At 38.0% G+C, this 22,514-nt stretch overlaps 2 protein-coding genes across 4 annotated transcripts in view; one reads left to right on the top strand and one right to left on the bottom strand.

Moving 5' to 3' along the window:
- The window catches only part of tmem266 (transmembrane protein 266), a 95,648-nt gene extending 88,711 nt beyond the window's left edge, over positions 1-6,937 (bottom strand). The window contains exon 1 of the mRNA XM_079810374.1: positions 6,541-6,937. The gene's annotated coding sequence lies outside the window, so the exon portion shown is untranslated. The remainder of the gene's footprint in view (positions 1-6,540) is intronic.
- Positions 6,938-13,925: 6,988 nt separating this feature from the next.
- Positions 13,926-20,264, top strand: nrg4 (neuregulin 4; the record flags this gene model as incomplete). Of its 3 annotated transcripts, none has more annotated exons than XM_079810293.1 (5): positions 13,926-14,197; positions 15,751-15,823; positions 16,033-16,126; positions 16,236-16,388; positions 19,344-20,264. In XM_079810293.1, the coding sequence occupies exons 2-5, from the start codon at positions 15,814-15,816 to the stop codon at positions 19,423-19,425; spliced, it is 339 nt and encodes a 112-aa protein (XP_079666419.1). In that variant the 5' UTR covers positions 13,926-14,197; positions 15,751-15,813. The 3 variants fall into 3 exon arrangements, with proteins under 3 accessions (XP_079666419.1, XP_079666418.1, XP_079666420.1); XM_079810292.1 differs by having other exon boundaries at positions 14,150-14,312; XM_079810294.1 differs by lacking the exon at positions 19,344-20,264 and having other exon boundaries at positions 14,156-14,197; positions 16,236-16,392.
- Positions 20,265-22,514: the final 2,250 nt, after the last annotated feature.

The following is a 22,514-nucleotide window of genomic DNA, read 5'->3' as shown; positions in this document are numbered from 1 at the left end:
TTCATGATAGGCGTGTAAATCATGTCTATCATTAGCCATTGGCTAATAAATTGTTAGATTTCACTGGCCAGTGTTTGAGTTAGATGCTAAGTCCGATATAAGTTGTTTAGCACAGATATATTCTCACTTGTCTTGAACACTGACTGAATGCTTGAGAGTCTCGCTCCCCGTCAAGCACACTATTCCAATTCATCTCAATGGATGTGCAGAGTATTTGACGTAGCTTAGCCGAGAGCGTGTTTCTCACACACACACACACACACACACATACGAGAGTCTAACATACCACGTAGAATTGATGCACTACATGTAAATTATATTCTCTGTTGTATTTTCCTGTCAAAAAATATTCAGAGTTCATTTGAAATTATTCAGCCTTTAAGAACAAGCAGAAGATATGCCGGTTTCTCCGGTAGTGGGCGGAACTAACGCACAAACAGCAATCTCATTGGCTGGCGCTCATCTATTATAGTCCTCGTTTAGATTTCAGCTAATCAGTTCGAGCAAATGCAGACAATGTGATTAATATTCCTGAACCCAGCAGCTCATCAATCCTAGTAGTAGTAGTATCTAATCAGTATTATTGTAAGGTTCAGAAACACTGCCCTACAATGTCCTAAGTTCTGTTAAAATGACAAATATGCATTTATACACATTCATTCATAATGGTTATCACATTTAAGTTCTAATTACTTAAGTTCCATAAAAAATTGCTTAACTGACTGTTGTAAATATTTACTTTCAGACCATATCAAATATGAATGTATCTTAAATGTAAAAATATGACCATTTTACAAATAAAAGCTGTTTTGGTGGAATCATTTATTGTCTGGTGAGAAAACTAACAAAATTTACAAACCAATGGTGATTCTGTTTCCAAGGTGTGCGTAGAGGGTTGTTTTAAGTAGGACATTGAGGTAAACAAATATATATGCATGGATGAATTGCTTGTAATGAGATGAAATAGAATACATCATTAGTTTGAATATACATTGAACCATAACATATTTATAATTAAATATACTTTATTTTTGACAAAACATCACCTGTTTCGGTCGTGACTGCACATTTTCGGTTTTGGTATCGACCACATTAGGTTCCAGAATTTTAACTGGCGTAGTACAACACTATTAAAATACTATCGATTTGCATAACTGTACTAAAATTTTGTTCATTTCCCACAAATAAAGGATTGTGTTGCCTTTTGTCACTACCAAAACTGAAACTTTACCACATAGTCTGGCGAGTAAAGTAACAAAATTTACAAGCCAATGGTGGTCTGTTTCCAAGGTGTGCGTAGAGGGTTGTTTTGATTAGGACATTGAGGTACAAAATATATATATATATATATATGCATGGATGAATTGTTTGTATCGAGATGAAAATACATTTTATAGATAGATTTTCATGTCGACTTTAATTTGATAACAGCTTTGTTGAATCACTGACATTTGTGAATATGTGTAGTTCATGAACGAATCATTCAGTCCAGTTAATTAGAAGAAGAAAAAAACGGTTATTTTTTGTTGATTTGTTTCAATGAACCAGTTGATTCATTTCAGAAATCAAACAGAACGATGAATCAGACAGATTTTTTCACAAATTAGAGTCTCACTGATACATTATTCAGCGAATAACATGACTTAAATTTCAGTCTTTTCATTACACACAGCTATAATATAAGAGAAGAACAGCATATACGAGCCTTATGGGCTACTTTTATGGTAATTTTTTGGTGTGTTTTTTTTATTTTGGAGCTTAACAAACATGAACATTAACTGTTGTTGTATGGAAAAGAGCTGATGCAAGATTCACAACATGAGGGCGAATAAATAATGAGAATTTTGAAAGGGGTCTCTCAAACAGGACAAGACATATTCTTGAAGCGAAAACCAGCCCTTTGAATTCCCAGAATTCCTATTGTTCCTATATGTGAGAGCTGAGCATAGTGCTTCATTCACATTTAATAACCACCTCAACCTCGAAACAAAAGTTACTATTGTACATAGTAAACAGCATGATTTTCAGCAGGATAAGCATTACACAAAACTCCTGCATGCGATTGCACTTTTTTTTTTGTGTCAAGGTGCGATGAAGTTGTCAACCTCGGTCCGGACGGGCATCAATAAATAGAATTGTCTGTAGCGCTCGGTTACCACCAGCTTCAATCACTGAAGCACTGTGATGAAAGCTTCATTTACTGAGAGCGCTTGACAAACGCACGGCGTCTCAAACTCTAGAGGCATTACCTCGGGCTGGGGGATGAGGTGAAACTAGTACACAAGACAAATCATATTAAGCCAAATAAGGCATCCCGTACACAGGTCAGTGAGACAGCAAATCTGAATAGATGGAAGTGGGACGAGGTAGAGGAGAGAAGATGATGTGAGGGTTTGTTTTTGCATTCGTTTAGACGCAAGGTGCTATTTGCGACTCATGATAATGAAAAGTTAGAGAAAAAACATTTAGCAATACCTTTTCTAAGTAGCATTAACAAAGCATTATCACACTATTTAATGCTTTACAGATTATATACATTTAAAATGTAAAACATTTTCACAAAGGGAGTCAAAAGTCCAATTTCTGTCTGAAATATATTTGTGTGTGAATCCTATCCTCTAAACTAGATTTCCAATATCATATTTTTACATATATTAACAGAGGTTGAATTGTTTTCATGCTTTTCTAATTAGATCATTCTTTTCTGTGAATCGAAACAGCATTTTTGTATGTTACGTAAGCTGCAAGTTATTTTTTTAATGATAATTTTGATTATTATATTTAGCTGAAAAGCCTATTATAGTTTGTTTACTATTGTCAGTATGCTATTGGGGCATGTTGTCACAGAAGCTCAACTTGTCTGTATTTTTTGTTGTGGACAATAACAATAGAAATGTTTGATAGCTTTTTGTAGCCAAGACTTAAAAGTATCTGACACCTAGTCCTGACAATTCTTAAAAAATGATGTTGTCCTAAGCAAAATGTATATAGGACATAAATCACATTAAGTGACCTGAAGGAAAAACAACACAACTTTACTGACAGTGTGTGCTGTACATTGTTCATTAATGTTATCTCAGGCCCATTAAATAATATTAACAGATACTACTATTAGAAATACACATTAACAATGATTAATAAATGCTTTAGAAGTATTGTCCATTGTTAGTTCACTAATGTGTTAACTAACCTCCCTCATCAAAAAAGAAATAAAAAAAGCCAAGGTACATTTGGCATATAATTTGAAAGCATAACAATGGAACGTCCAATTGAACGGAACCACAGAGTGTTATTGGCCGTTCCATCTTTTTCTCCATGTAAAGATGCGCTAGACGGATGTCTTTTGCAGCGTCCTCGCGCATTCTAAAAACTCAGGGCTCAAGTTTCCTTTAGGAACCTTAATTTTTCTGCATTTATCATACTTTTTATTGATCATAATACTAATATTACTACTAATACTAGGGCCATTCTACAGAATTGGTTCAAAGTCAGAGTTGGAAAAAATGTTTGTACCATTTTATTAATACGCTTTCACAGGTAAATCAATAACAATTACAATTTTAACAATATTTCAAGTGTAATTTATGAGATTTGATGTATTTTGAATCCAATCTTTCGTTCTAAAAGGTATAAAGTTCATCATACTGATTTCAAAGTTATGGATTCATTCGTTTGAATTTGCATTGAACCAAACACTTTCATAACATGTTGATAATTCACTTTAGACTGCACATTTTCGGTATGATAGTAATGTTTTGGTAGCGACCACATTAGTATGAGAGTTAAAATTCTGTAACGTAATCATTACATTACCTAAATTTAACTTGCATACTAATGCTGTATTCCAGGCAGGTTTTTGAGCCCGTAAGTTGCGACTTCAAACCACGACTCACCACTTTGTAGCGTTCCAGAAAAAGTCACGCAAAACTGTGGTGCGGTAGCTAGATGTAAACAAAGAATGGCGAACCGTACGGGGCTTATGCTCATTTACAATAATTTCTATCGCCAAAGGTGCCTATTCCTTGCTTATTTGAGGGAAACGGAGGAGAAAAACGCCAAGATAAGGCAAAGCTGTTATACCTTTTATTTTATGCCGCGTTCCAGGCAACCCGTAAACCCGTGTTTTTCCAACCTTCTACCCATGAAAGTGCACTGGAACAGCAGTCAAACTTGTGACTTCCCACCCGTGAACTCGTACTAGATCGATGTACTCCCAGTTACACGCTCTGACGTCACATAGCCCACGAAACAACAATGACAGCCCCTACAGATGTGGTGTTTATGAAACAAATAACGTTAAATAAAAGGTATAACAGCTTCTCTTGCCGTATGCGCCATTTTTTCCCCTCCGTTTCCCTTAAATAAGCAAGTAAGCACCTTTGGCGATAGAAATGATTGTAAATTTAGCATAAGCCTCATACGGTTCGCCATGCTTTGTTTACATCTAGCTATCACACGATTCCTTGCGCTCAGGCAGTTTGGCGTGACTTTGCCTGGAACGCTACAAAGTCGTGAGTCGAGGTTTGAAGTTGTAACTTACGGGCTCAAAAACCTGCCTGGAACGCAGCATTACATTATTTGTATATTTGGAAATGTATTTGGTATGAATTTATTCTTGCACTCAATGGCCTGAAAACTAGCTAACGCTAGAAAAGCTGCTGATAATGCATAACATTTGCGGGTGATATAACGTTTGAGCAATACCTTATTTTAATAAACAATATGGTTTTTAATGAACGACTTTCATAAACACATCCGTAGGGGCTGTCATTGTTGCTTCGCGGGCTATGTGACGTCAGATTTCGTAACTGGGACATCGATCTAGTACGAGTTCACGGGTGGGAAGTCACGGGTTTGACTGCCGTTCCACTGCACTTTCACGGGTAGAAGGTTGGAAAAACACGGGTTACGGGTTGACTGGAACAGCATAAAACACTAATGATTTGCATAACTGTACAAAGAAAAATTATTTCCCACAAATAAAGGATTTTGTTCCCTTTTGTCACCACCAAAACAATGTCACAACCGAAACTTCACCACATGTTTGGGTAGGCTACTGACAGTTTTTGTAGGTGACAGTTTTAGATACTTTTGAGCTCAAAAATGCTAATCAGCACATGGTTAGCTAGCAAAAAGTGTGCTTAGTTGCAGAAAAAAAGGTGTTTGCTAGTGAGGTTCTTTAAAGTTACATTTTCAGACATTGAGACACATCAGATACATTGTGACCTCAAAAAATAAATATATGAATTGTTTTTTTTTTGTTTTTGAGAAAAATGTCATGGTAGGCTACATATGCAATATAACAACTGAACATCTAAACAAATTCGAACTAAAATGTCATACTTAGCTCACACAGAAGGCGTTTTTCCATCCCACTGCGTGCTTTTCTATCGTTTTTCTCTATGTAAACAAACTCGCGCGACACAGACGTGTTGTCGCGCTTCATCTTTTGCAACGTCTCGAGCATTCTAAAAATAAGTTCAACTTAAAAAAAAAAAAGAAGAAAACTTGCGTTTTTACCCATTCCACTACCCGCGTCTCTGTGAACCGGGATAATTATAGGCTATGGGCTGCTGGTGGTGCTTGAGACTTTATTGGTCATTGTGTGTTTTTGTGGAAAAAGATCCAAGTTTAAGAATACGCTAAAAGTTACTAATGTCAAATGTTTCTCTCTATTTAGCCTAACTTACAACAGTGATAGATGACTTGATCACGTATTCCCTCAGGTTGGCTAGATTGCATTCTTGCTGGAAGGATGTTGGGGCTCATGAATAATAATCAAGTTGTCTGCATTCGCCCAAACTGACATGCAGAAATCATAACGCGGACAGTGAAAGGGAATTAACTAACGCTCACTATGAGCAGAGGAGAAAGGGTAGGCATTGGCCAACGCAAAATGCGGGACAAACTGCGTTCCGCATGCGTTTACTCTTCGATGGGCTACTAGCTGAAGGGCAATTCAGGTTGTGTACCTGCAGCGTATGATGTAGGTTACAGGCCTACGTCTTCCAGATTAAAATCAACGAATATAACGAATGAATTACTGTTCAGTTGAACGGATTTGAATCATGCACGTCTCACCTCAATGCTCATTTTGATTTGTTGTGTTGACCACGTGCCCAAAGACCTACAATGGACCTACAGAATCAAAGTTCGTATGCCACTATCAGTTGAGTAGTATCACAAGTTTAGCAACGAACTTGATATCCAGGCAACATGAAAAGCAAAACATGCAACATGGCGAAGGAACCATTTCGTGTCATTTTGACGCGCTTCTCCAAGCTACTTGCAACCAGGTTTCCTCACAAACCCCCCATAAACACATTTGATGCGCACTGTAAAAAAGGCTATTGCGTTTGAAAATGGAAGACGTGCATTTCCCAGGCCCATAAAGACTGGATGAAGTGAGGTCTACTCAGCACCGTGACAGCTGATTTAGTGATGCAGTTACCAAAATAACAGACACATATTAAGCCAACAATGTAGGATGAAAGGAAGAATAAGCAGTGATGAAATGCGCGTCTCCAAGGGCTGACCTACCTCGATTTACATCGTTGAAACTTTAATCGTGTCTCCCTGGCCCTCGTGGTGATGATAACGTGTCCCTCGCCGATATTCAGAAGAGGCTTGATGCGTGAAGACAGTTTCGCAGTGGTCAAGCATCCGTTCTGCTGCTTCTTTCGCGGATAAAGCGGACGATGAGCAAAGGCGAGCCGTGACACGAGCATCATCGCTCAGCGAGATGATATTAGGAGTCCAACCATCCAGAGAAAGGCATCGTATTCGCGACAGGAGGAGAGCGTTGTGTATTTTGTTGTGCTGAGGGCTTCCCCCCCTTCAATTCACGCCAGGGACTCCGTCTCCATCGTGCCGAAGCCGCGCTTCGATTAGACGCGATTCGATTGAAGCATGAACGCCAGCATCGCTCCGTTATGTCGGAGGAGGAGGAGGATGAGGATGAGGAGAAGGAGGGGATTCATTACGTAGAGAAAACGCTTTTCTATTGGTTTTCTGTCCGAGAGATGGCAAATGTTCTTCGGGATAACCTCGCATCCATCAAAACACCTCACTGCCCGCTGAGGCGCGCGTATCTCGCTTGCATTTCCATGACAATTCTGCGCGGAGATGCGCGCGTGTCATTCCGTGACAAGTGCTGCAAAACACACATCAGTCATGTAGAATAACGCCAACAGCTGTCATGAGTCATGACTGAGCCTATGGAGATGGCAGGGGTGACATTGGGATGTGAGGAATGCGTTTCAAATGTGACTATTGATCGGGGAAGAAGTGCGTGTGAGACGGTGAGAGAAATGAAGACCACCAAGTAAGAAAGAGTCAAAACAAAAAGGTGTGCTGGCTGTTCTTGAGCAAAACTGCTTCAGACTTTCGGATAACACTACTATAATACTATCTAGTAATGTCATCCTACTATCACACTACTGTACATAACACTCTTAGAAATAAAGGTTCTTTATTGGAAACCATGGAAGTTTCACTGCAAAAACACTCCTTTGGAACCTTTATTTTTCTGTATTTATCATACTTTTTATTTATCATAGGGCCATTCCACAGAATTGCTTCAAAGTCCGAAGTGGTAACAATGTAATTTTTCATAAATATTTGTATGTATACAAATTGTATTTAATAGCCAAGGTACCATTTCTAGTAATTGTGCAGTTAATTCTCATATTGAGTTTTGGAATATTTTTCCTCTCCCCCAAATTTGTCACTACCGAAACACAATAATATATCATTTAATTTAAAGGTGTCATGAACTGGCTTTTAAATTGTTTTATACTGTCAACTTGTGACATTCACGTGGCTTTTACATTAAAAAACATCATAATAGGCTATTTTCTGCCCTGGTTTTGAGCCTCTCTCCTGGAACGCTCGGTTTTTATGGGCATGCTGCACTGAAGACTTGGAAGTAAACGCCCACTGCTATGATTGGATAAGCTTTGCATATTTAATGAGCTTCAGCTCCCCCATGAGAACGCGAGAGGCATTGTTTTGAAAGCATGTGGGGAAACAGCAACCGGAATGATTCGTCCCTCGGTGCTCGCAAAACATCTTTATCAAACAAACACAATGATTTATCTCTCATCCACCCGCAATTAATATGAATGTTATTTTATATTACTTGGCCCGCCCGATCGGTGTATATGCGCATGCCAAGTACGTTGCAGACAGCATGATCAAAACTTCCGCAATTGTATTTTTCCTTGAAATATCAAGTCAAGAGAGTGAACAACGCACATTAAGAAAGGAATGTTATTTTACTATTTAAGATGATTATACGTATTGGTAGCCCGTCTGGAAAAACATAGCCCCTGGACGTTGGGCTTTGTGAGCCCTGTGATGGTGGTAAGTTATGTTTAGTTAGACATGTACACGATGCAACATTATATTTGATCTGTAACAACGCAATACTATCACAAATAAAAAAAAAAATTACTCACACAAGTGTGTTGCTTCATGCGTTCATGTAATCTCATCCTGTCTGCTAATCCAGTCTCTTGTTTACAAACGAATCCGTGGTTAAATGAACATATGTGCAATGTCTTCCTCACGTGAGCTGGATATTCATTAAAAATAAAGTTCAACCACACATTCCCAATAGGGGTGTAACGATTCATCTACTACATCGATGTATCGATTTATATTCCTATGATCTAACTACATCGATCTGTGCTCGGCAAGTTGGCCTTCCGGATGACATATATCGATCTAACATCGTTTTAAAAGGTAATCAATCGATTGTATCGATAATAGGAAATAACGCATTGGATTTTAGCACGTCAGACTTTATATGGATGTTTTTTCTTAGCACTTTTAATGATAAAGGCGTTAAACGTTACTCGATTCAGTCTGCCTATCTGTGACATCATCGCCTCGCACCAGCAGCAGCGCTAAGAAAACAAAACATAGCCTGGCGGATGGCAGAGGAGAAGCCAACGAACGAGAAATGATCAAGCCACCAGGAGAAAGAGCTACCTGTACTTTCAACCCTTGCTAAATGTTACCTGTGCATTCCTGGCACCAGTGTGCCAGTAGAGCGAGTTTTTGTACTGCTGGCGACATCGTGAACGCACAGAGAAGTTTTCTGCAGCCAGATCATGTTGATCAGTTGATATTTTTGAAAAAAAAAACATCTGTAAATCTGTAGTCATTGAAGAGTAGTTGGTTACATTTGATCTTTTGTTAAATATTGTTTGTTTATTAAACTGAGAGTAGTAGCAGGTTCAGCCAGTTTATTCAACCGGAAGAAATGTTGGTTGCACTTTATTTTGATATTAATACTGTATTTATATTATTTTAATGTTGAAACACAACAGCAAAAGTAGCAGGTAAACCTACTATTAATAAAACCTGAAGAGAAGTTAGTTGCACTTTATTTTTGATATTAATATTGTAATATTTTTATGTTGGAAAACAAAAGCAGAAGTAGCAGGTTAACCTACTGTTGAAATGTTGGTTGCACTTACTGTGCTTTTATTGAAAATTTATTGAATATTGAAAATGAGAGCAGAAAAGGTTAACTTCCTGTTAATTCAACCTAAACTGTTGGTTGCACTTTATTCAAATAAAATTTGAATGCATTTGCCATTAATTGTTGTTTACTTGTTTGTTTATATCCATAATTAATTGATATACCGGATTCCCTTACAAGAAACAACAGGAATCTTGGAAACTTCACCTGCACTGACCAGTATCCAGATATTTATTTCAGTCACACAATTGTTGGCTAAAAAGTTACTGAATCGATTTCAAGTCACTGAATCGTTTCGGATCGTATCGTTCTAAATTAACCAATATCGTCCTTGAATCGTATCGACAACCTCAAATCATGATACGAATCGAATCGTTGTTAAAACGAATCGTTACACCCCTAATTCCCAATATTAGAATCCGAAGGAACTTTATGCAGCAACAGTGTTCTTCCACAATCAGGCACAGCGCAATATCTTGCTATCTTCGGCATGTTTATTGCTCGGTAGCGCGATCCGTTTAGCTCCACGAGTCGGTGGGCGGGGCTACAGAATCAGGCGTACATATTTATCTGTTGAGGCGGCGTTTCAGCATACGATGACGTCAAGGGTCGACATATTCTGAGATCGAGTGTTTTCTGGGCCTGGTGTCAATAAAAGCTTTTCTTTGACTAACAAGGAAGTTTTCAGCTCTGCAGTGTTTCCCCTACCATTGTTCAGGGGGGGCGCCCCGCCCTCCCAAAACGACCCCCCTGAATGAATGACAAAAAATATTTGTCATAATGGTCGACAATAAGAATTGCCCGATGGTTTAGTGCCAGCGTGAAAGGCACTCCCAGAGCTGCATCTTCACGGAAACTGATCATTTGCGCATTTTTAAGCCTTGGCAATTTAAATATTCAAGCGCTCATAGACGAGAAAGTGTCTCTCAGTTTGATACTCGCGAAGGGCAGCAACACACACACACACACACACACACACACACACACACAGCCACGCGTCTCACAGCGCGCGAATATTCACACAAAATTATATCAAAATGACTGTCTTGTTTAGTATCATCGTAAACATAGTCGGTTAGGTCTTTTAAAGGTGAACTATGTAGGATTTTTGCAGTAAAATATCCAGAAACCACTAGGCCAGTGTTATATATTTTGTTCAGTTGAGTACTTAGAATATCCCAAATGTTTTAAACTATTTGTAAATCGTGAGAAAATTGCTATTTTAACCAAGGAACCGGGACGTGTGAGCTATGCGTGTGAGGGAGTCGCCTGTCGATTGCGTCATATCTGCGTCACCCTCGGTCTTCGGTTTTATTCAGTTAAACACTTTACTCTCACTGCATTGTGAACAAGTGTCATAGCAGCCGCCGAGCGAACGTCATAACTTCCTTTTCAACACACTCAGATATATCTAATACGATAAACAGAGTTGGGTTACCTCAGACTCATGACTGGAAAAGAGGAAGTAGCGCCGGCAACCGTGTCATAATAAAAGTCCCGCCAGCGACTATGCCATAATAACAGTCCCGCTCTTCAATCGCTCCTGCGGCCTTGCTCAGCTCCACAACACTCGCTCCTGCTCTACTTCAGACTACAGTAATGTTAATATTCGCATCCATGAACATAAATTCTGCCCGAGTCCTATCCTGACTGTTTTCCACAGGCTGTGAAGTGAAGACCACATGTCCCGAGATTCTGCGCTCAAACGTGCCGTCATCAAACTACGCCTTTGTTTTGAACAGGCGACCTCTAGTGGATGGAAAAGTTACATAGTGTAGCTTTAAATGAACGTAAACATGAAATTTGCCAGTCACCGCCAGCATTTATGGTCATTTTCACAAGTTTTAATGGTCCACAGAATATCTAAACATGCAATATATCAAAAGAAAGAACAGACCCACTGTTTTATTCCAGCTTCATATATTATTTTTTTAATCAACACTTGAATGTTGCAAGTTTCATGAAAAAGCAACATTTTGAGCATAAAGCTGAAAAAAATCACGTTTTTGTAAAAGACTAACGTTACGTCCGAACGATGAACAAAACACAGATGTTGTAGATCGAGTCCATCAACACCCCAAAGCTTGACAGTCCTATAACTCGTCCTGGGTTGACATTTCATTCAATAACATTAGGCAGTTGTGATTTATATGCTGTTTAATGGTGATGATCGCGTTATTTTACATAATGCATCTGCTTATGATAGCGCACGTTCCTTCTTCTTCGGCTGTTTTGATCAGGAGATTCTGTTCTCGTGCAGGAAATGCGCTACAGCGCCCCCTACCGTATAACCTTGAACACGCATGGAAAGCCGGAAAATATCGTCATTGGCTATATAAATATTGAGATATCAAAAGACAAAAAAAAAAATCACTCACTGCTCTTGACTGAATAACTTTTAATAAGGGTTAATCTGTATTTATATGCAGTGGCATATCATTTTATGCAGACTATGCAGTGATATTTTACATTTGATTACTATTTTTGTACCTGACAATCTAGTTTAGACCTACATGAAAATAACTGTTTATTTAATTTGTATATGTTTGTTCTGCTGTATTTATTTGTGCATTTGCTCATAATTTGATTATTTGTTCTTATTTTATTACTGATGGTCTTTAACAATATAAAAAAAATATATGAGTTAGGATATTAGTTTTTAGAGTCATATTTATTAAGCTTATATGGCTCAAAAACAATACTAGGCCTATTTTATTTTATTTGTCGTTTTTTTTTTTGTGGTGGGGTCAGTGAAAATTCTGACAGGGCAAGTAAAAATTTGAACCCCCGAAAAAAAATCCTTAGCATTGAGCCCTGAAATATATTCCCCCCCAAAAAGACAACAACAAAAAAAAACACGAATTTGCGTGTAGTAACTTTAATGGTAAAAATGTAAAAATGCAATGGAGAAGGTGACGAACCTAAAAAGGCAAAAATTAGTTTTTTTTTCTTAAAAGCAACAAAATCCAGAGCAACAACTCAAGCAAAGCCAACCTCTGTTGTGTTGTAAATAGTTGTGTGATGTATAAATAAATGTTGTTTATATTTATTTACCAAATTAACCCCCCCCCCCCCCAAAGCTGTAAACCTAGGGGAAACACTGGCTTTGAAACGTACAGGATATTCTTATATCACGATTAACTTTTATATATCAAAGGTTCAAGGGAAAGTTGATTTCTCAGTTCATCACCACTTTAAGCGATAACTTTATTAACTACAGGGGGACTTTAACGTTCATTGCATTGCATTGCAAAAAACAGAGATACAAATATATACACTGATCAGGCATAACATTATGTTGTTTTACAATATTACAATATTATAATATTGTGTTGGTCCCCCTTTTGCTGCCAAAACAGCCCTGACCCGTCGAGGCATGAACTTCACTAGACACCTGAAAGTGTGCTGTGGTATCTGGCACCTAGATGTTAGCAGAAGATCCTTTAAGCATTTTGTGTCCCCAACTGAGCAAGCCAAAGGCGACAGTGGCAAGGAAATTGAGAAAATCAGACCATCAGGTATAGCATAATGGAGAAAAATAAACTTTGGGAGAAACCAGGCTCAGTCGGGGTGCCAGTTCTCCTCTGGCCAATTAACAAACAGCGTATGATTATTATTCTGGCAGCTTTACAGGTCAGAGGTCATATTAGATCGAAATATTCAAAAGATCGGAGTCATGTCATCTTGAGGATGACATGTCGATTAAACAATTATCATCACTGTTCCTTCCTTGGAGCACTTTTGATAGAGACTGACCACTGCAGACCGGGAACACCCAACAAGAGCTGCAGTTTTGGAGATGCTCTGACCCAGTCGCCTAGCCTTCACAATTTGAAGTGAAGGCAACAAACAAAATGTTCACTTTATGCCTAATATATCCCACCCACTAACAGGTGCCGTGATGAAGAGATCATCAGTGTTATTCACTTCATAATGTTATGCCTGATCGATGTGCATATTTTTCCGTTCTTTGTCATTATTTAAATTTGTGATAATTTGACCTCCTGGCACCCAAACCTCAAAACTATGTCTTTCTAACGGTTTTTGGTGACAACATGACGTTGCCTTTTGTCCCTCGTGTGCCCTTTAAACGAGGAATGTAAACAAGCGGTCTAAAGTCTGCAAAGTTCCCACGATTCCACACATACCTGTAGCGCACAAAACTTCCCCATTAGCATACCTGGCATACTTGAGTCTGCCACCAAACCCAGCCGGTCCACACACAGAAACAGCAAAGCAGTCTCGCTGAGAGTCCTGGACCACACCTCTTCTAAATGCACTTAAAATAACAGTAACACCCCACAGAGATAAATACACATCTGAAGAAACCTAAAGCTTCACAATCCATCACCACTTCACGAGTCCACATCACGATAACCAAGATGACCCATTCTTAGATGTTTAAACCCCTTTCAAAATAATACAATCCAGAAATATGGAATAAACGGGGCGATGCACAACGTTTCAATGCGTTATTTCTTGGAAGTTTGAGATGCAACAGCAGGTAATTCCCTATAAACTAACACTCGTCATTACGTTACACCGACGCACAAGGATAATCATTCCATTCACAAATGTGGACAAACAGCAATCACAACATTTCTGCGAGAGATCCGCCCACCCGCTTATGTGACTGAGCCGCACGCTGACGTTGAGCTCAGAAGTTATTTGAGGAAGACGAAGCGACTCGCCTGCCTCTACCTGAAGGTAAGTCTAGTCTACACTGCAAGTTCCCAGAAACACACCGTGTCATTAGGATTTGAGAGTTTTCGAAAACTGAAGCCTTCTAAAATTGCATGTCAAGCACAAAACTGGTAAACGGGTGAGTTCTAATGTTTGTTTGTTTTTTAAACTGTATTGCTCAGATAAGGCCTGGGACACTTGATGGAGTTCTCAGTAATGTTTCATTTAAATATTAACTTTGTCTTAGATGTTTATCCGAAACTTTCTTGGGAGAAACAAAACCAGACAGAAATGAGAGACAGTATGAGTGCAGAGCTATTATTAAACCAATGTGGAATTTGATTAGAAATATCGGAGTTCAAATTTGAAATCTTTGACATTTGATTTTCCAGTTGCATAAACTTAGCCGCTGTTAAGACGAAGTCTTAAGAACTAGTTTGGCCAACTAGCAGTTAGACAAGAGGTAATCAGTCTTACTTCTCTCATTCAAATTAGACCAATTGACCTTCTTGTGTAACTCACTTCAAAAAAGTATATCACAGGTTATAAAAAATATTAAGCGGCAGAACTGTTTCCTACATTGATAATACATCATCATCATATCAGAATGATTTCTGACGGATCATGGGACACTGAAGACTGGAGTAATGATGCTGAAAATTCAGCTTTGCATCACAGGAATAAATTATACTTAAAAGTATATTCAAATAGAAAACCATTATTTTAAATTGTAATACTATTTCACAATATTACATGTTCTTTTTTCTGTATTTTTGACTAAATAAATACAGGCTTGAAGAGCATGAGAGACTTCTTTCAAAAACATTAAAAACAGCAAAACTTTACTGTTAATTTAATGGTTAATATAAAAATACTATTTAATATTTTAATAAATATTATTATTTAATCCACCCTATACGGATTAATATTGACGCATTCATTTTGATGACCATCATCCCTTACTGATCAGGCATAACATTATGACCACCTTCCTAATATTGTGTTGGTCGGACTTGTTTGTTCAGCACATCCCACAGATGCTCGGTTGGATTGAGATCTTGGGAATTTGAGGCCAAGTCAGCACCTCAAACTCACTGTTGTGCTCCTCAAACCATTCCTGAACCATTTTTGCTTTGTGGCGGGCACATTATCCTGCAGCTCGTCTGTTTGATCGGACCACACAGGCCAGTCTTCGCTCCCCACATGCATCATGACCCTGTCGCCGGTTCACCACTGTTCCTTCCTCTGACCACTTTTGATAGATACTGACCACTGCAGACCGGGAACACCCCACAAGAGCTGCAGTTTTGGAGATGCTCTGACCCAGTCGTCTAGCCATCACAATTTGGCCCTTGTCAAACTCGCTCAAATCCTTACGCTTGCCCATTTTTCTTGCTTCTAACACATCAACAGGTGAAGTTATTCACTTCACCTGTCATAATGTTATGCCTGATCGGTGTATAGCACTTATATTCAAGTTGACATCTTTGAAAGCAACCAATATAATAAAAATGTGGATACTGTCACAAATGTAATACAACCTGACCATAACCAATAACCATGTTCTTTGTTCTCAGGTGATCCTAAGCGACTGCTGTCATCTAAAGTTCCCATACAAGAAGATCTATTCAATATTTCCCATGATGGCAGGTAATTAATAACAATAAATTAAAGTTTAATATTATAGATATGAAATACGTCATCATCATGCACGTCACACATGATGTTGTGTTTCCGTGAAGTGGATTTCTTGAAATGCAAATAAAATGCAAAATTAAAAACAAACTGCTCTGTGGGGAAAAATTAGCTTGATAAATGATGCATCTATTTTGTTTCCTTTTTATTTCCTCTTATTATAGAACACGGTGACCCCTGCACTGGGTCAGAAGCCAACTTTTGCATGAATGGAGGAACATGCTTTAAAATACCTTCTGTGTCTACGCCCACCTGTGTGTAAGTGTCCTCATGAACAGAAAAACTATTGTTTTGGTTTATCACGCATCGTTTAGCATACCTTTTTAATGAACAATGTTTTGCTTGAACCCTTTTCCCTGTCGTGTAGCTGCAGTGCGAACTATGAGGGCAGCAGATGTGAGCAGTATCAGCTGTTCAGCTTCTCACACAGCAGTGAAGAGAAGGGCATGATCGTCGCTGTGGTCATCATGGCCCTCCTCATTATAGTGGTCCTTGCTGTGGTCATCTATTATATCTGCAAGTGAGTCACGTGCGCTTTAAACACTGTTGTATTATTCAGAAAAGACACTAGAGTCGTGGATCACTTTGAACACATGCGGATCAAACTTTTATTCCTCCTATCATTTCTCCATCACCGTCTCACCATACTGTCTCCCCCACTGCCCCCTAGAGCCTATATACAGGAACTGCATAACATGCCGAATTACAGATCTATATATTCAAACAACTTGAATATTACAACTGTGTGGTTTCGGATTCGATACAAATTTGATCAACGTGATAACGACACATAGGATAGATTACCACAGAAACCACAGTCGTTCCTCGACTGATTACAGTAACGTACTGCATTTACAATGGATGTCGAGATAATTACGCAATATCATACGAGCACAGCTGATAGGCCTATTCGGAAAAAAATGCGAGTGCGATATTGTTTTCTGTACAGCAGTTTCGTAAACAAGAAGTTAATATTAAATAACTTACATTTTTGATACAATATTGCCGGGTTGCTTCAACAGTTTTTGCTCCGCCAACGAAAGTTGTTCCAAACGAAGCCACAGCAGAACCGTTGAATCGGTTGAGTCCTGAATCATTGAATCATTCAGCACGTGGCACTTACAATGGAAGTGAATGCGCCGATTTGCACCAAAGTCCCTTAAAGGTGCAGCGTGTAGTATTTATGAGGATCTATTTACAGAAATACAATACATAACTATGTTTTCAGTGGTGTATAAAGACTTGCATAATAAACTGTTATGTTTTATTACCTTAGAATGAGCCCTTTCTATCCACATACGCCTCGGGTCCCCTTACAGTGAAGTCGCCATTTTGCGCCGCCATGTTTCTACAGTAGTCTCAGACGACGACATTTTTGCCCTGTGTCTTCTCTATGTGCTTCGAAATGGAGTGGTGAGCAGTGGACGGTTGCAATTCACAACCTCACCGCTAGATGCTGCTAAAATGTACACATTTTACTCGGCGGCCATCTTTGAAATGCCTCTCGGGCATGCAAGTGCAGCTCCTATCTCTTTGAATGGGGAAACATAAAAATCTCCAAAACTGTTGGACAAGATTACAATTACATTTCAAATTTAAAATCACAAATGAAATCTGACACAACTGTCTCTTAAAATTTGTTTCTAAGCGCTTGAATCGCTCGAACAAAGCACATGCGCAGTCCTAAGCACGTCTCAGAACGCTGCCTGTTTAAGTAATCGGAGTTCAAAAATCTTTCTATATATTATAAAGTCTTGTTTGTACTTTAAAACTACACATTTTCAAAAGTGTAGCCACAAGATGTAAACAATATGCATGTTAACATGAGTGTGTGGGGAAAAAAAAAGATTTTGGTGTGAAGAATAAAAAACCCCAACAACAAACCTTTTGTAATATTTATTTGTACCGCTTCGTTGCCAATACGACTGTAAAATTGATGGAAACAACTTTACGTCTCAAATAATATGTTTTAACAGAATAATTAATGTAAGTGCTTTATAATTAAAACTTTACATGTACGATTTTAAATCCTCCAAACGTTTTCTCCATTTACTTACACAGTAATAGGCTAGGCTGTGCTTCATAAGTCGGGTTACCATTACAGATTTGCGCAAATCTTTTGCAATATTTTCTAAATGTTGATAAAAAAAAAACTATTGCGCAATGACAGCATTTTCATTAACCGAAGTTATGCAACTAAAACCAAATTTTTTCCTCTCGCGATAAGTCATTAAAAAAATTATGTCAACGGATGTTGGTAAGTTTACGTATATCGTAACACCACACTAGCCATTATATTTGCTTTGAGGTTTTGATAAATTGTAGGGCTGGGACAATAAATTAATGCATCGCGAATCGAGAAATTATTCTGAAATGATTTTTAACAGCAGATGTTGGTTCTGCTTGCTTCCAATTCCTTACACCACTTGAACCTTCTATAAAATAATCATTAATAAAGTTCAAAAAGGTTGAAGCGAATTACAAGGGTGTTTGCAGTGGGCGTTTTACATTACATCGTGGCCATAAAAGCATTCTGAGGTGCAGTACATTCTCAGACTCGAGCGCACAAGCGTTCTTCTTTGTGAACATTTGAGCATGTGGTTAAAAACTAGTCTAGAGCGCCATCTGCCTATAAAAACTAAGCACAGAGAGAATCGCTATTCATTCGGAAAAAAACTCAGAATCTATCTGTGAATCGCGATGCTTCGATTTATTGTCCCAGCCCTAATAAATATTGGCATATATTGTTGTTTAGAATCCAGTAATTCTCGTAATTCTTTGGTCTTTCATGATTTTAATAAAGAACTCTCTCATCTTCTTTCCAAACAAACCGCGCCATCATTTAAGAATGATCATGTGACTTTTACGTATGCCAAGTGACCTGTAAATGCGGGAAAAAAAACATTTTCCATTACAGTTTTGCAAAATATTCCTTTTTCAAATTGCCTGAAAAACCATCTCATGCGAGCATAGAAACCTTTTTGCGATAAATGAGAGTTTTGGGGAGTCCGTTTACATTGGCCGTATTATCAATGCGCAATTTCAATTTGGAAATTGAATACGTGGTTGTAGTAAATGAAGGTCAAGTCGAAATAAGTTTTTGTGGTTTTTTGTTGTTGTTTTTTAAATGCTGTTGAATGTGCCAACTTGTATATGCTAATGATGGAATGCTTGTTTCCGCCAGTTATTTTTTTTCTCCGAAAATTTGGACTTCATGAATAGCAATTGGTTGTTTATATCTCGCAATTCAAACTTTTTTTCTCAGAATTGTAAGATATAAGCTCACAATTGAGAGTTATAAAATCTGATTTGCGAGCTAGCTTATAAACTCGCAATTCTGAGAAAGTCAGAAATGTGAGATAAAAAGTCAATTACCATTTTAATTGTTTTATTCCGTGGTGGAAACAAGCTTCCATACGACTTCTTTAACCCTAAAAACAAGAAGTAACTGTTCTCTTTATCTATTTTTTCCCAGAATAAAGAGAAATAACCAGAGCCAACCAAAACCTGAGGGGTACGGGAAAGTCGAATCAAGTGCGACCCCTGTAACAGTGTGAATCGACTGTTGATGCATGTGAACTCGACATTGGATTTGATGTCGCGGACCTTGCAACATCGCTCCCTTGTAGTGGTCTTGAACTCAATGTGAAAATGTGTCAAATTGCACACAAAATATTTTGTAAATAATTCTGCCAGTTAAAACAGCTTTATTTAACTACGTACCAAAAGGATGCAAATTCTATAGAAACAACCTGTTACCATGTCAGCTGTTCAATGGAAAGCAATACATTTCAAAAGCAGCATCCTTAGCGTAGATATTCATTTTAATTAGATATAGAAGACTTAATATTATTTAATATACTGGTCACATGTGCCATGTACATACTAGGCTGTACTATTTTTACAATGTGCTGTTTTTGTTTTGGCTGAGACCTTGATTATATTCTTAGTCCTTTCTTTTTTTCGTCTCTTAAATTGTCTCTGTAATTTCTTGAAATGTATTAACTTTAAATGTAAATAACAGGAAGAATCCCAATCATTAATGCACACCACTGGACAGATCATAGAATAATTGTATAAAATGTTTCCAAAACCTTTTGAGAAACCAACCATTTTTATATCATATGTAGAATGTATGTACACTGTGCACGGTGTGTAAGTTCTACTGTATGTGTCAAAATGTGCAGGATACAACAACACAGTGCACTGGACAATGTATCCCACAATGCAATGTGATTCCAGTTATGTACTGATGTATGAAACCAGATGGATGAAAATTAACTGGAATTTTTGCTGGACGCACTTTCTTGTCTCACTAATAAATCTGACTGTAACACACTTTTAGAACTACAGTAAAAAATAAAAAATAATAGTACATTTGAAAATGTTTCAAATCATGAATGCACACAAGAAGCCTGTTTTATTGGACCTTAAGCGAGCTGTCCAAGATCAGAACAATTGGAGGGGAAGTGGATCCTCTGTGGAATAGTTCAGATTAAGTTTCCCTTTTTGCCTCTTTTCTATGATTCATAAATAAATAGGTAAATAGTCTTCATAAATAAAATCACCAATCAATTTCAGGGTAATTTAAGTTACAAATCAAAAGCCTTTCAGGATAAAACTACAAACCTAAAGTGAAAAAAAAAACATATATTCTTGTAAAGATTATTTAATCCTAAACATGATAGTAAAGAGAAACAGAACATCATATAGAACATCAGAACTCTATTGCATGTCTGCAAAATGTAGATACTCACCAAACCATTTAATTCATGCTTCAAAACCTAGTTATTGTGTTAGTAAACTGGCCAATGCCACCAAAACAAAAAGTGTTTTTGTCATCATGTGACCCACACTGGTCAAAATGTTCATATACCAATTTCATGTCTTGTTTTCTTCTTTTCTGTTGACACTAACTGCTGTTTTGCTGAATGCTCTTGTGGGTCACACCGAGCTTTTTACTGTAAATACAGTTTCAAACAGTAAAAATTGACTGGGAATAGTTAATAATGTAGTACACAAAAGGAAATGATCATTTGTATTATACAGTACTTTTATTTTGTGAAGAAATTTGTTACATTAAGTTCATTTTTACACACTCTGTTATGTCTTTCTCTTACACATAGAGCAAATTCAGGTTGATTGGGATACTTCTTCCAAGTAATCTCAATGGCAAAATGTGTCGCAATCAATCTGAATTCACCCCTACATATCTTCTTACATATCTTCCTGTTGCTCTTCCATGACAAGAATTTTAAGCTTACATGTAACACGTGAAAAATAAGAAAGCGTAAGGATTTGAGCGAGTTTGACAAGGGCCAAATTGCGATGGCTAGACGACTGGGTCAGAGCATCTCCAAAACTGCAGCTCTTGTGGGGTGTTCCCGCTCTGCAGTCTTCACAGTGGTGAACCGGTGACAGGGTCATGGGCGGCCAAGGCTCATTGATGCACGTGTGGAGCGAAGACTGGTCCGTGTGGTCCGATCAAACAGACAAGCTACAGTAGCTCAAATTGGTTAATGCTGTTAATGTTAATGCTGGTTCTGATAGAAAGGTGTCAGAATACACAGTGCATCACAATTTGTTGTGTATGGGGCAGCATAGCTGCAGAGCAGTCAGGGTGTCCATGCTGACCCCTGTCCACCACTGAAAGCGCCAACAGTGGCACATGAGCATCAGAACTGGACCACAGAGCAATGGAAGAAGGTGGCCTGGTCTGATGAATCACGGTTTCTTTTACATCGCGTGGATGGCCGGGTGCGTGTGCGTCGCTTACCTGGGGAACACATGGCACCAGGATGCACTATGGGAAGAAGACAAGCCGGCGGAGGCAGTGTGATGCTTTGGGCAATGTTTTGCAGGGAAACCTTGGGTCCTGCCATCCATGTGGATTTTACTTTGACACGTACCACCTACCTAAGCATTGTTGTTGCAGACCATGTTCACCCTTTCATGGAAACGGTATTCACTGGTGGCTGTGGCTCTTTCAGCAGGATAATGCGTCTAGGATAATTCCCCAGATCTCAATATATATATATATATATATATATATATATATATATATATATATATATATATATATATATATATATATATATATATATATATATATATATATAATTAGCATATAAGATATACAATAAGATATACAAATCTGATATGAACAAGAAACTAATTGTTCAGAGACCTGAAATTATTGTTATGAGAAGAAAAAAGTTTAATTCAAGAATTGAACCTAAGTGATTGAGAAAAACTGTAAGATAAATATATCGAATAATATATAAAACCGCTGATGTACCAGTTGAGCATAAGATTTATATGAGGAATTAATATTGACTGTTAATATAGATTCTGTGTAAACTATATAATCCAATATAGGCATATAAACTAACAATCAGTTAAAGAGTTCGCCCAAAAATGAAAATTCTGTCATTAATTACTTACCCTCATGTCGTTTGACACGTAACACCTTAATATTGAGGTAAGACCTAAGAGAATAGTTTTTGTGTGCAAAAAAACCTAAATAACGAGTTATATGGTGGATCATTTCAAAACACTGCATCATGAAGCTTCGAAGCGTTATGAATCAGCGAGTCGAATCAGACTTTGGATCGCCAAAGTCACGTGATCTCAGTAGTTTGACACC

The sequence above is a fragment of the Gobio gobio genome (genome assembly GCF_949357685.1).
Source record: "Gobio gobio genome assembly, chromosome: 25".
NCBI lineage: Eukaryota > Metazoa > Chordata > Actinopteri > Cypriniformes > Gobionidae > Gobio > Gobio gobio.
This window is presented reverse-complemented; position numbering and strand designations above follow the sequence as displayed.